This window comes from Onychostoma macrolepis, chromosome 24 (assembly GCF_012432095.1).
Source record: "Onychostoma macrolepis isolate SWU-2019 chromosome 24, ASM1243209v1, whole genome shotgun sequence".
Taxonomy (NCBI): domain Eukaryota; kingdom Metazoa; phylum Chordata; class Actinopteri; order Cypriniformes; family Cyprinidae; genus Onychostoma; species Onychostoma macrolepis.
Genome location: NC_081178.1, coordinates 11,708,667 through 11,722,109, shown reverse-complemented (window position 1 = coordinate 11,722,109; position 13,443 = coordinate 11,708,667). Strand labels below are relative to the sequence as shown.

The following is a 13,443-nucleotide window of genomic DNA, read 5'->3' as shown; positions in this document are numbered from 1 at the left end:
GGTTTTTATATGTTTTTCAAAGAAGTCTCTTATGCTCACCAAAGAGGCATTTATTTACATTTAGATGCAAAAATACAGTAATATTCTGAAATATAATAAGTGTTTATATAATATATTTTTAAAATGTAGCCTAATTTATTCTTGTGATGCAAAGCTGAATTTTTAGCAGCCATTACTCCAGTCTTCAGTATCATATTTGAAACAGAAACTTTTGTAACATTAATAAATGTATTCATTGTACATGAAAGCTTATTAGGTGCACTTTTAAACAGGATCAGGTGGAATAATGCCTGATCAGGTCATCCTAACAACACCTTCATTCAAAGCTACAAGAAAAACAGACACTTAGTATTCTGCACATTTCATTTAGCATTGAATGGCACCTGACCAAAGAATAAAGGCTATTGGTATGCTGTGCCAGCACTGACAGACTACAGAGAAACCAGCGCACCGAGTACAGCAGATGACCTCGGGACTGGCAGTTAAGAGAAGTAAATCACATTATATTTGCTACTTGTACCACTGCCAGCAGACATAACATCTGCATTAGTGAACAACAGCTGTGACTATAAGACAAAGTGCTGAACATACTGTTGTTGGTAACTAAAACTACAACTAAAATGATAAAAATAGTTTCTGTTAGTTGAAATAAATCTGATATGAACCATACACATTAGATGAAAAATGTCTGAAAATTCAAATGTTACTTTGGCAACTACTAAATGCTAATTTAAAACACTAATGCGTACTATAATAGTATTTAAATAGGGTAACACTTTATCTTAAGGTGTCCTTATATTACACGTTAGATGTCCTTACTATTATAACAATTATGCATAATTACATCATGCAAGTAACCCTAAGCCAAACCCTAAACATATAGTAAGTACATGTAGTTAATCAATATTACTCACTACTTAAATGTATAATTACACTGTAACAAGGACACCTTAAAATAAAGTGTAACCATAAATGCTACTAAAATAACACTTGACTATTGTGGTCAATGTTCAAAATGGTGTCACAGTTTTTTAATTGTTATATTTTTCTATTATTCCTTTTTTATTATTGATTAGAGGTGCGATAAGTTACTTTTTTTTTTTTTTTTAAATGGCCTAAAATGAAAATGTCTAACTGAAATCACTGCAGCAGAGCAGATCACAACTGTCAGTGCAAAACAGCAATACATAAATGAATAAATAGAGATGTGGGCACTTTTTAGCCAATCAGAGACAATTTTGTGTTCTTGCACATAAACGCAATGGATAAAAAAGGCTCATTTTGATGTAGTTTATAAACATACAGTGACATTTGTGTTCATGTACAGACTCACCTAAATGCAATAATTCCTGAGTGCTGGTAATACGAGCTCCATGGTGAAGAATCATACAACTCTGAGAACTTAGATCCATGGCACATCAACCGAAAGGAAGTAAAGAGATGATAAAGACAACATAAACATTTTTTACCATGACAAACATCAGCTGCTATTCTTTTTCCATTCTCAAACTATTTCTGAAAGCTGTATACAAACCACTGATAACATCTAAGGTCATGAAGTTTCCGCCTGGTATAAACAGTATATTGAGACGTCTCAGTGACATCAGAGCTACGGAAGGCGTGACATCATTGAAGAAGGTGAGACATCAGAGACCCGGGTGAGACCTGCAGCCTTGGCACAAAAGCGCTGTTCTTATGCGATTGGCTTTGAGCAACAAGAGCTTTGGGCAACAACAGCGCCATTGTCCAGGGCTCAATGTCATCTCGAAGCGCTGGATGGAAGGGGCGGGCGGCGGTTTTAGAACTAGTTTTATGAGCAAGGGTGCACACTTGCAGGCCGTCAGTTCTTACAATCGCATTCGCTCGCTATTAAACGGGATTACAGCCACGAAACAAGTTACGTTTAGGCTAATTAGAGCATCGCGCCAGACGAGAAGCCACACTTGGCCGGCTTCCTCATCGGCCTCAATTAATCTCACGCCTAATGTAGACACAAATGCCAACCATTCCCATGACACTGGCTTTTTTGGCCCAGACTTTCCTGCGCTCTCTTTTGGTGCCCTAAATCCTTACTTTCTCTCTCTCTCCTGGCCTACTCTGTCCTCTGGTCTACCTTTCTTTTCTCCGCTGGCTGCAGCCTCTCAGCAAAGAGGTACAGAGCATCTGATTGTGTGTGAGGAAGCCCACAGACAATGTTTTTATTGAAGGACTGCTCTTCCTCTCACTCAGCCTGCCTGGGCCCTGTCCCTCTCACAAACACCGTTCTTGTCCTCGGCCCTGAAAAGCCGCAGTCCCCTGGGAGCCGGTCTCACCGCGCCACCTCACACCGAGCCGGGCTCTGGTTACAGCTGGCTTTACATTTAAGAGGGCCACGGAGCGGCCGAAGACTCAGCAGAGCCTGATTTACATTTAAAAGGGTGACAATGAGGGACGAGCGCACCACTGGACCTGCAGCTCTGGCGGACTTTGCGTTTGAAAGTGCCAGGGCCGAGCATCGTTCCTTGAGTGGTCTCTGGAGAGCCGCTGCATTCCGGAGAGATCACGGAGAAACCGGCTTTGTTGTCGAGGGCGGCACAGAGAGACTGTTATGTATGTTTATGCTTACGTAATGGCTTAGCGCCTGAGACTGGAGGCGGAACTGTGTAGACGACGGGTCTGCCAGGTCTGGAGAGAAGCTGAGGTTGGAGAACTCGATGCTTCCTCCAAGGTAGAACACTGAGAGCGATGGAGAGGCTGCGGGAACAGGAACACATATGAAGAGATGATGCATTCAGAGATAACACAAAACATTTTAAAATGCTTTCAAAAGTTTAAATGTTGATGAAAATGATCTGTACCGTTGGATTATATAACAAAATATCAAATCAAAGTGCCGTTTATTTTAAAGACAGAAGCACACAGATACTTTTCAACAAAATATTTCACAAAAAAGTTGTGAAATACTAAAATAGGCTGTCGAGCGATTAATAGTGATTAATCACGTCCAAAATAAAAGTTTGTGCATATATAATATGTGTGTGTGTACAGTGTATATTTATTGTGTATATATAAAATACACACACATACATGCATATATATATATATATATATATATATATATTTTTTTTTTTTTTTTAAATTGTATGCATATTATAAATATACATATTTTATATATAAATATAACAAAATATATACCACATTTTCTTAAATATATATATGCATAACATGCATATGTGTGTATTTACATATACATACACAGTACACACACATATATTATGTAAACACAAACTTTTATTACACTACACTACAAATATTTTGGGGGTCAGTAATTCTAAAGGTCTTTTTTAGAATTAATATTAATAATTTTATTCAGAAAGGGTGCATTAAATGCATTAAATTGATCAGAAGTAACATTTTCATTTTATATATACAATTTTCATTAACCCTTTTTTTTTTTTAGTCGTGACGTATTGTCAAGTATGGTGACCCATACTCGAAATTGTGCTCTGCATTTAACCCATCCAAGTGCACACACCCCCGGAGCAGTGGGCAGAGCAATTAGGGGTTCAATACCATGACCAATACCAATAGCAATACCCCACCTTCAATTCCTGCCATTAGGCCACGACTACCCCCTAAATGTTTAAGCAGCAACCCCCAGGGTTTAAGCAGCACAACTGTTTTCAACATTGATAACGATAAGAAACCACCCAAATCAGCAAATTAGAACGATTTCTGAAGGATCATGTGACGCTAAAGTAAAGACTGAAGAATGACTGCTAAAAATTCAGCATTGCCATCACAGGAATAAATTACATTTTAAAATATATTACAGTAGAAAACAGTTCATTTAATTTAATATGATTAACAATATAACTGTTTTCACTGTAATTTTGGGGATCACATATATCATATGAATTTAAAAACATATCTAGCAGCTCAGTGTATATGTGTAGCCTACGAAACGGGAAAATTTTCAAGCTCCCCTTGAAGAATCTCCTTGGACGGCCAAGGATGAGAGGCTTGACTAGCTATACTGGAACATACCAGATCATAATCTCAGCATTCCTCTACAGCACAGGGTCTTAACTTACATGCAAGGAAATGGAGAGTCAGTGCAATGGCAGCCGAGAGAGGGAGGAGGGGGGAGGCTCTCAGCGCCCACTTACTCCATGCCCTGCAATTCGCTCTCTTGATGTCAGACTCGTTGCTAGATGGACTTGACGTCTGGGTGGGTTTCGTCACAAAGTTCTCCTAAACACAAATCAAGAAACTTTGCCTTAACATCACTTGTTGAGACAGCATACTACTGTTAGTCGTGATCACTATTGCAACCTTTTTGTCACCCTACAACACTCTATGTGTCGTATTTAATTGGCTTCCTGCCGCATCATTCTAAACATCTTTTCATTAGGAGGAAGGGGTCGCGGAACTAGGATATCCTGGTGGGATTCCCCTGTGGAGTCGCACAAAGCGTAATTTGAGGGTCTGCTTTCCCACGGCCCCTCTCAGCGGTGTCAGCACTCCATCTTTGACAAGCACATTCATGAGACTATCAAGACCAACGTTTAGACACAGGCAACCCGGTGGTCAAATAAAAGGTTTAAATTCATTATCGCAGCTGAAATGAGCTTAAAATACCTTTTGTAAGTTTGTATAGGAGAGAGTGGGGAGTGTTGTAACACGGGGTGAGTTGTAACATGTCAGTTTAACCAATTAGAAACTGGAAACTCTTAAAAATAAAGACCCCAAAAGGGGTTTTCACAGCGATTCCATTGAAGAACCATTTTTGGTTCCCCATAGAACTTTTCAGTGAACAGTTTTCTTTTTTTTCTTGGTGTAAAGAACATTGTAAAAATCTAAGGAAACGTCCACTATAAAGAACCTTTTGAAGAATGGAAAGCGTCAATAGAAATGGTTAAATGTTCTTCATGGAACCATAAATGCATATTACCACCATGTGACAGAAGTTACAAGTCCATTGAAAGTACAAGGCAATTCTGAAAAAGTAGAATTTCATGTGTAATCCGAGTCAGCATGTTCTTTTGTTTAATTTGATATGTAACATCCATGCAAGCTTGGGTTAAAAAATTAACTAATAAACTTGTACTTGTATTGCACCCACAACGATTTGCATAATATAGAATATAGACCTGCATTTGCACCAACGGTGAGTGACTAACTTACAATCAGATATGATTTGTGTATTTCTAAATTTATTCCTATTTGCTTTAAGATATGTGTCCTTAAAATGTGCAAAATGAGGTGGTAACGAAAAATACATTATTTTCATTTCATTTTAATCATAGCCTACTAAATAATATTTTTCCCGTAGCTATAAATTAAAATACATTAATTAATAGGCTACTATTCCTGTATTTATATGCTACAAATTAATGTACTTTAAAACGGGAATAATAGCTATATCAAAGTTTGAGACTGAAAACAGATACGTACGTTTGAACAATGTTTCCCTCACACAATATTTTCTAAGTATACATACATTGTAATCAAGTGTAATGAAAATAAGACGCCAAAAGTGCTCAGAAGCATCATGACTGATGAACTCGCTCTAGTCGCTGTGTCTGTGCGCGCGGTGCTGATGGAGGGTCTCTTACCTGTGCAGGTGCACCGGCGGGGGCGCAGGCTCCCAAACCAGAGACGCTGTAAACTTCGCAGCTTCTGTTTTTGGGAAAAGTCCTCATGGCCCGCTCTCTTATGTCTCCGATGCAGCGATACAGAACAATACCTCGGGCAGAGAAATCAGCCCGCGGACGTAGTGCGATCCCGGAGAAACCCGACCTGAGCGGGTCTGGCGCTGCGAGCATTCACTCTCCGTGTCCCTCCGTGAACAGGTGCTGCGCGGCACCCAGCATGCACCGCGGCACAAAGGGAGTACTATGAGCAGGTACAATCCACATAGCCATCCGTGCGACAGAAATTGTGGGCAAACTTCTCCCGTGGTGTGCGTGTGCCATGGGCCACAATGGGCAGTCTGATGTTACATGATTAGAGCGTCATTAATTTAATCGCGGAGAAGAATGCATCGTTACAGCGGTCCGTCTGCTGGGGATGAAAAACATCATTGCATAGCTAAAATATTTGTTTAAGAGGAGTCGGTTTGGATGAAATATTTCCCTGTTGTTTCCCCCGTGTCTCACGTTACGAGCCAGCGAGGCGTGCAGCCTGAGAGCAAAGTGGACTCAATATATCCCCGTGTGCTGCACACTGTTGATTACGATTCCTGAGCCAAACTGGGACATTTTCCTTCTTATGAGAGTATTTAATGTATGTGTTGAGGTATATTATTATGGCCAGTGTGCTCGTGCAGATATAAACAAATAGTGTTATCTTATTTGATAGATGAATGAATGAACAGGACAATTGGACCTTTTCTAGCAACAAGACCAAGACTGTAAAAACAATATAATATAATATAATATAATCATTAATGGGCTAATTTTTATTAGCGGAAGTAAGCGATTTTCTGTGAAATGTGCGAGACTTCCGGTTCATAGGAGCTGTAGGAAAATAAGGAGTGCTGTAAACTGTAACTGTTTGCACTCAAACCAGTGTGTTCATAATTAAGATAATACATTAAAATAATATGGAAAGACACCGTAGTTTGTGAAATCAAGCAGCAAACCAACTGTTTTAAGGGAATGACAAAGCCAGACACATTACATTTGTATGGCCAAGCCTGGATTTACCGGAAAAAATTAGGTGTAGGTTATGTATTCCAGAAATTTGTGTAATGAAAATGTTAATATTATTTAATAGTTATTATATTAGTATTATATTAAACATGCTGGGAACTAAGATGGTCGGCTGGTCTTAGTTGGTTTAAGTTGAAATCGCTGGTTAGTTGGCCTCCCAGCCTGGCTAAGATGGTCAAAAAGGCCAGCTTAAAAAATTAAATAAAAAACCTCTAAAACCAGCTATGACCAGTCAATATATGCCATTTTAAAAATATATAATAATTTAAAAAGGTTTAATATGTATATAGGCTACTATACAGTATAAATGTTAACTTATTTTTTATTTGGCAGGAATTATTTGTAATTTCTGGGGGACAAAACTACAAGAAATGTTTTATTCAAGACAAATGTATTATAATGGTGTTACATGATTGACAGACCATTAAGTAACACATATTTTCTGTGGAACAGTTGAGATGACACTGGCTTGTTTTGAGTGTTTGAAATACATAATTCATTGTTAGGTGGATTTATTGGCTGTGCATTTCATAAGTTTTGAATATGTATTTGGATCCAGTCTATGAACTTGGCCACTCTGGTGTAAACTCCGGGAAGGTTGGGTCTGCCACAGCCGGAACCCCAGCTCACAATGCCCGTCAGAAACCAGCGGCTGCCCGAGTGGGCTCGACAGGACAGAGGACCGCCTGAGTCTCCCTGGAATCAAAAATTGGTAATGTAAAAATCCAGAGAGACAGCTCACTTTCATCAACGAGAAAGGCTAGTCCTTTAATAATGCTCTGAAATTAGATACTAAGCTTATGTTCGGTTCATAAAGCAGGACCCAGTCCAACAGTTGTTATCTCCCCTCACCCGGCAGGCATCCTGCTCTCCTGAGGGCACGCCAGCACACACCATGCGGGGTGATACAGCACCATAGCTTCTCTTGCATTCACTCTGGCTTATAATGCTAACTTCTGCCTTCTGCAATACAGTGGGTAGAACCTTATCTGTATAAACAGAGGGGAAAAATGCTGTTTATATGCCTTATATTGTCAAAAAAACAACACGTACTAAGAGACATATAAACAAGAGAAACTGACTTTTGTTTTTTTTCCTAGTTTTTGCACCGTTAAAATTTTTTTTTTAAAGAAATGAATACTTTTATTCAGCAAGGACAAATCAAAACTGAGAGTAAAGTCATTTAGAGTTTTACAAAAATTCTAAATGCAAATAAATGCAGTTCTTTTTAACTTTATACTCAAAGATTCCTGAAAAAAAAATATTAACATGTTATGACAACATTGATTGTAAGTTTCTTGAGCAACAAATCAGCATATTAGAATAATTTCTGAAGGATCATGTGACACAAAAGACTTAAGTAATAATAACTGCTGAAAATTCGGCTTTTCCATCACAGGACTAAATTACATTTTAAAAATATTATTAAAACAGAAAACAGCTTTTTAAAATTGTAATAATATTTCACAATATTACTGTACTTTTGATCAGATAAATGCAGCCTTGGTAAGCATGAGAGACTTCTTTCAAAAACATCAAAAAAAAAAAATCTTACTGACCCCAAACCTTTAAACGTTACGGTTACATCATTTGTCAATGTTTTTTAGCTCTTTACCCTGTTCAGAACGGTAGCCCCAGCCGGTGACCCAACAGCGGTGTCCCTCAGTGAAGGTCTGTGAAGGGGCCGGCAGGCAGACAGGCTGGATATATTGTTCCAGACTTCTGGGCCAGGCCTTCTTCAACTGCACAAGGGCGATGTCATAGTCAAAATTTCTTGCATTGTAGTATTCATGCACAACAAATCGACGGATCTCGGCCACATGCTTGGCATTGCCCTGGTTTAGCATGCCTAGATGAGCCATCCACATACGTGGATCTGCCAACCTGAAAGCGTCAAAGACCACACATGCTCAAACTGCATTAAGACCAGCTCATTGCTGCAAACAAAAAAGGTATTAAACTTTGATATTCAGCGATTTATACTGTAGGTCTACCTAACATTTCTCACCTTTCTTTGCTGAAACAGTGTGCTGCTGAAATGAGCCACTCATCAGAGAGGACTGATGCTCCGCAATACAGCTGACCAGAAAAATGCATGCTGACCTGCCATGGCCACTCCCCCTCCACCGCATTGATTCCACCCACAATACGCTGCTGTGGAGTGGTGCTGTCAGATACACGCTTTGCAGGGGTGGGATTGCCACAGTCTACAAATTATATGGAAACAAATCAGACACAAGAAGATTATATAATTTGCATTAGTGTACAAGCATCCAAAATAAATGGCACGATATGTAATGATGTAAAAATGTGTGACTGATAAATGTGTGCAAACCACTATTCAAAAGTTTGAAATAATTATGATTTTTAATTTTTTAGAAAAAAAGGATTTTATGCTATTCAATAAAGAATTCTGAAACAAAGTATCAAAATTTTCACAATATTAAGCAGCAAAAACAACTGTTTTCAACATTGAAAAGAACCATTATTAATTACTGAGTATCGATAATTGATAATGCTCAGCATTATTTTATATTAGGATAGTTATTTTAAATTATAGTTTTAAATAACATTTTAAAATGTAATAATATATAATGGGCCAGTTTTACTAAACAGCGCATATTAACGCACAATTCCAAAACAATGCTAATGGGCGTGGAAATTTCTTCGGGTGATTTACTAACAACGCGCAAATTAAAGAACACAGATGCAACATCTCATTTACATATCGACCAACGCAATACACCAAGCGCAGCGCAAATTAGCGTAGTCGCAAATAAAGAATAAAGAAATAAAAAAGCCACAGTATGTTGAAAGGAACCGGAGGCCAAAAAATGAAGGGTTACAAGAAGTTTTGATAGACCTGGTATTGCGTGACTCCTAGTTGAGGGTTCCAAGTCGTCTTTTATTTCTTGAAGCAAATTAAAAATAACATGGCTTGGCAAACGATATGTTCGGATAATGTGTTCTTCTGGCATTCAAAGTAAATTAATACATGTGGAAAAAATCCTCTCCCTTCTAAAACGCACTCTCTGTTCTCTGCGGTGCCTCCTCCTAGCAACAATAATTGCAGCCATTTCAAGCGTAAAATAGTTTAAGACAATGCTTTTTGGGGGTGTTAAATAATGGCGCAAATAAAAAAAAAAAAGCGTTAAAAAAACCGCGAGCCGGCACTCGAACTCAGGACACCCGAATTGCAATGGTGCTATATGTCAACTTGCTAACCATGAGGCTATTTGCACCAAGAATTATTCCAAACTTTTGTCCAGAAGTGCATGTTTGTATGTGCATAAACTGCTCAGTCATGACAGGTGCATTTGATGAGCTAAAGCCATTAAAATCAGAGAGCGTTCAGGAAGAGAATGAAGCATGATCAAAGCTCAGCTTGACTCCTGTAATCACCCTCTGATTCAACTCCAACACACACACACACACCAATTACCAAACACAATTTCAAGTCAACCATTGCAAAAAGGTCAATAGTTCATAATAATAGCAGCGATATCATCATGGGAACATGAGGGATATTTTCGGTTGAATGGCTAGCCAGTCATTCCTAAAAATTGGTGGTCCTAAATCAGGGTTTCTGCAGGATTTTTAAGCTCAAATTTAAGACTTTTTAAGACCTGCACAAATAAAATTAGTGGGGTAGGACAATGTCTATAGTACCATATTAAACTGTAAAATGACTGTAAAAAGCATAATTTACAATTCAGATACAACAAGTTTTCACAAAACAAAAAGTTTTATAAAATGATAAATATTTTTAAGAAAATGGATGTCAAAAGTATTAATTATTATATTGATTTAAACAATTATTAGCAATAAATTATTATACAGATTAAATAACATGAATTAGGGGTGTGCGATATTGACAAAAAAATGATATCTTGATATTTTCTGGGATTTTATCAATAATGATAATTAGACAATATTTTGCTGAATGTGTTATTGTGCTGGTATCTTAAAGATTACCGCGGACAGCTGACTTCTGAATTTTTTTGATATTCTTCATATTCTGTGTGGTCAGTTCACACAGCAGTGATAGAAATTATTATAAGTTTTATGGACATTTTTTCTAAAAGTGTGCATCATCTTTTGAGTCAAATTCTTGCATTTGGGCTGTTACCAAGCAAATGAAATCAGTATCAACAAAATGTATCTTTGCAATGCATCTGAAGTGGCATTTAGATGTATTTACCATAGACTGTAAAAAAATTTACACACTCTTTAATGCAGCTCAGAAGGACATAGAATGCTAACCTGCAGTTACAAAATGCATAAATGTTTTGATATTTGAAACATAAAACGTTGAAAACTGATGTTTGAAATTATTTTAAAAGATGAAAATACTTTAAATGTGAAATTAAAACCGCCAGTAGGTGACAGCAAGTCACTGTTAATAAGTGAGCCATTGCGATTGAACCGAATCATTTAAACAGTTGATTCATTCAGGAACGAAACACCGCATGTTGCTCAGATACGCAAAACTGTGCTGCGACTGTGTTTGGAATGATTTTTGTTGGGAGAAATAGAGCAAAAGCAGGAAATATGGTGTCTAAAACGTAAGTCTCTTAACATTAAAGGTGCTGTATGTAGGATTGACACCCAGCGGTTGAACTAGGTATTGCAGTCCAAATTCAAAATATTGGAGACATTTTTTTCCACCCGGCCCCTCCTCCTCAGACTTGACACACACGCAGGTTGCCAGATTAACGACACCAACAGGAACGAGCGCACATAAGGATGAATACAATTAAATACACTGTGTTTTCCACCAACTGGCAACCCGCGGTGCCGAAATACAATTGGGTAAACTGGCAGTGGGCGGGTTTCACAAACCATAACAAACACAAGACATTCCGGGCCGGAATGCACATTTTCAACGGAGAATAACTGACTGTAGCATTGTTTTTCAGATAAACAAGTATGTTAACTTAGCATGTTTCTTAAATATCTGCAAACATATTATGATATTTTTATGCTTTAGTAGAGTCAAATTCCTACATACAACACCTTTAACTACTTGTTTATTGAACTGTTGCATAAAATCAATATCACATTTGTAATCATGCTGACATTTGGAGAGAAAAAAACGGCACTCTTCGTGTGATATTAACTGCCCACATATCTTAAATTATGTGATCATTCTAAATGCATTTTAATAGACTGAATCGTGCAGTGAAAGAAGGCACTCATACTTGCACTAGTTTAACCTATGTTAACTGATTCATTCTCTGACTGCAGGCGTCGCATTTGGCAGAAATATAACAGTTTTCCCGGTAGTGGCAGTATCTGGGATCAGATTCCCGTCTAAAGTATTGCAGTCACGGATTAAAAAATAAGCGTGAAAATAAAATTTAAAAACGCAAGTAATTATATTGCACAAGATTTAAAAATGAAATCAAATTGTTCAGAATAGCGAACAATGGTCAAGGATCGAAAAATAATAAGCGTTGGCTACATCAAAAAATTTATAACGCATTTTTAAAAATAATAAGCATGAATCAAAACTTTCAACACATTTAAAATCATATTGCACAAAATTGAAATATTTATGCAAAATGATCTGACTTGCGCACAAAATCATGTTTTCCTTGGTTATATTTCTTAGTTTTTTCTGCTCATATTTTTATTTTTTGTATGCTTATGCTGTTTTCCCCTTCGCTCTTGTTTCCACGTTCTGTGCTTGCTTTTCTAAATGTAGCGGTTAAACCGGGCACACACTACAGGAGTTTTAAAATCCTAACCGATTATGAAATCTGGTTGCAGCACACACATAAGGAGAATCTCTGCAGATTATCTTCCCTCAAATCTTAAACATGCACACACTACAAGATTTGAAATTCGTGGCGCATCACACACTACAAGATATTATTATGATTATCATGCCAGAAGGAGTGCCTCACGTGATCTCACGCAGCAGCTCTTCAGCAATGTTTACATATGTTAGCTAGCCTGCTAGCAGCTTTCACTCACCCGGTATGTTCGAAACTGAGGCGATTTCACCCCAGTGCTTCTCCTTCTCCTTATCGGTTGTGATACATATTATACAGACAATCTGTTACTACAAAACTTCAAGAAGCAGTTTCTTCGTACAGCAGCTGTTTTGCGGTCGTGCATTGGCTGTTATGAAAGTGCTGACGTATTCATATAGGCTCATCATCCCGATTTAAATCCTAAATATCAAACATGTTTGATATGATCGGGGCGGCCCCGATTTGTGTGCTAGAAGATCGGGAGGTGGAAAGTTCTATCGGTGAATGCCTCACATTACCAGATAATCCACGCTGAACATCGGGACCGATCGAGGTGCTCGACAAGATTTTTCCTCCGATTCTTGGGAGGTGGAAATCGGGGCTGAATCGGGCTAAAAATCCTGTAGTGTGAGCCAGGTTTACAGAGTTTCATGTAAGTCAGGGCGGGTTTAAGCGTCATCATTGGTCCACTAGTTCTTGATTGACAGCTCCTCCTCAGCCAATCAGTCGAAGAGGGGCGTTGACGTCAGTCCAATGCGCATCATTAGCTGCTGATGCTCAGCGTTCACTGGTACAGGTGAAAATGGGTAACTGTCAGCTGGGAAACATCTTTCCATACAGGACACCATTATATGTGTCTGCCAGAATCGGATACTGAACGCCACTTAGCTGGTTGAGCAGCGAACATGGCGACCTCCGTGATGTCTCGTTCTCGCTCTCAGGGAACCAAGATTACGATAGTAACCGGAGACGTTCCCTCTCGAGCTTTC

The 13,443-nt window shown here is 38.3% G+C and overlaps 1 protein-coding gene across 1 annotated transcript in view; it reads right to left on the bottom strand.

Moving 5' to 3' along the window:
* The window catches only part of LOC131532842 (uncharacterized), a 36,066-nt gene that overhangs the window by 8,013 nt on the left and 14,610 nt on the right, over positions 1-13,443 (bottom strand). The window contains exons 15-22 of the mRNA XM_058764624.1: positions 8,704-8,902; positions 8,311-8,579; positions 7,548-7,684; positions 7,229-7,391; positions 5,598-5,797; positions 4,074-4,233; positions 2,606-2,733; positions 1,334-1,401 (exon numbers count right to left, since the gene is read on the bottom strand). Of these exons, the coding sequence (XP_058620607.1) occupies positions 1,334-1,401; positions 2,606-2,733; positions 4,074-4,233; positions 5,598-5,797; positions 7,229-7,391; positions 7,548-7,684; positions 8,311-8,579; positions 8,704-8,902 (1,324 nt within the window). The remainder of the gene's footprint in view (positions 1-1,333; positions 1,402-2,605; positions 2,734-4,073; positions 4,234-5,597; positions 5,798-7,228; positions 7,392-7,547; positions 7,685-8,310; positions 8,580-8,703; positions 8,903-13,443) is intronic.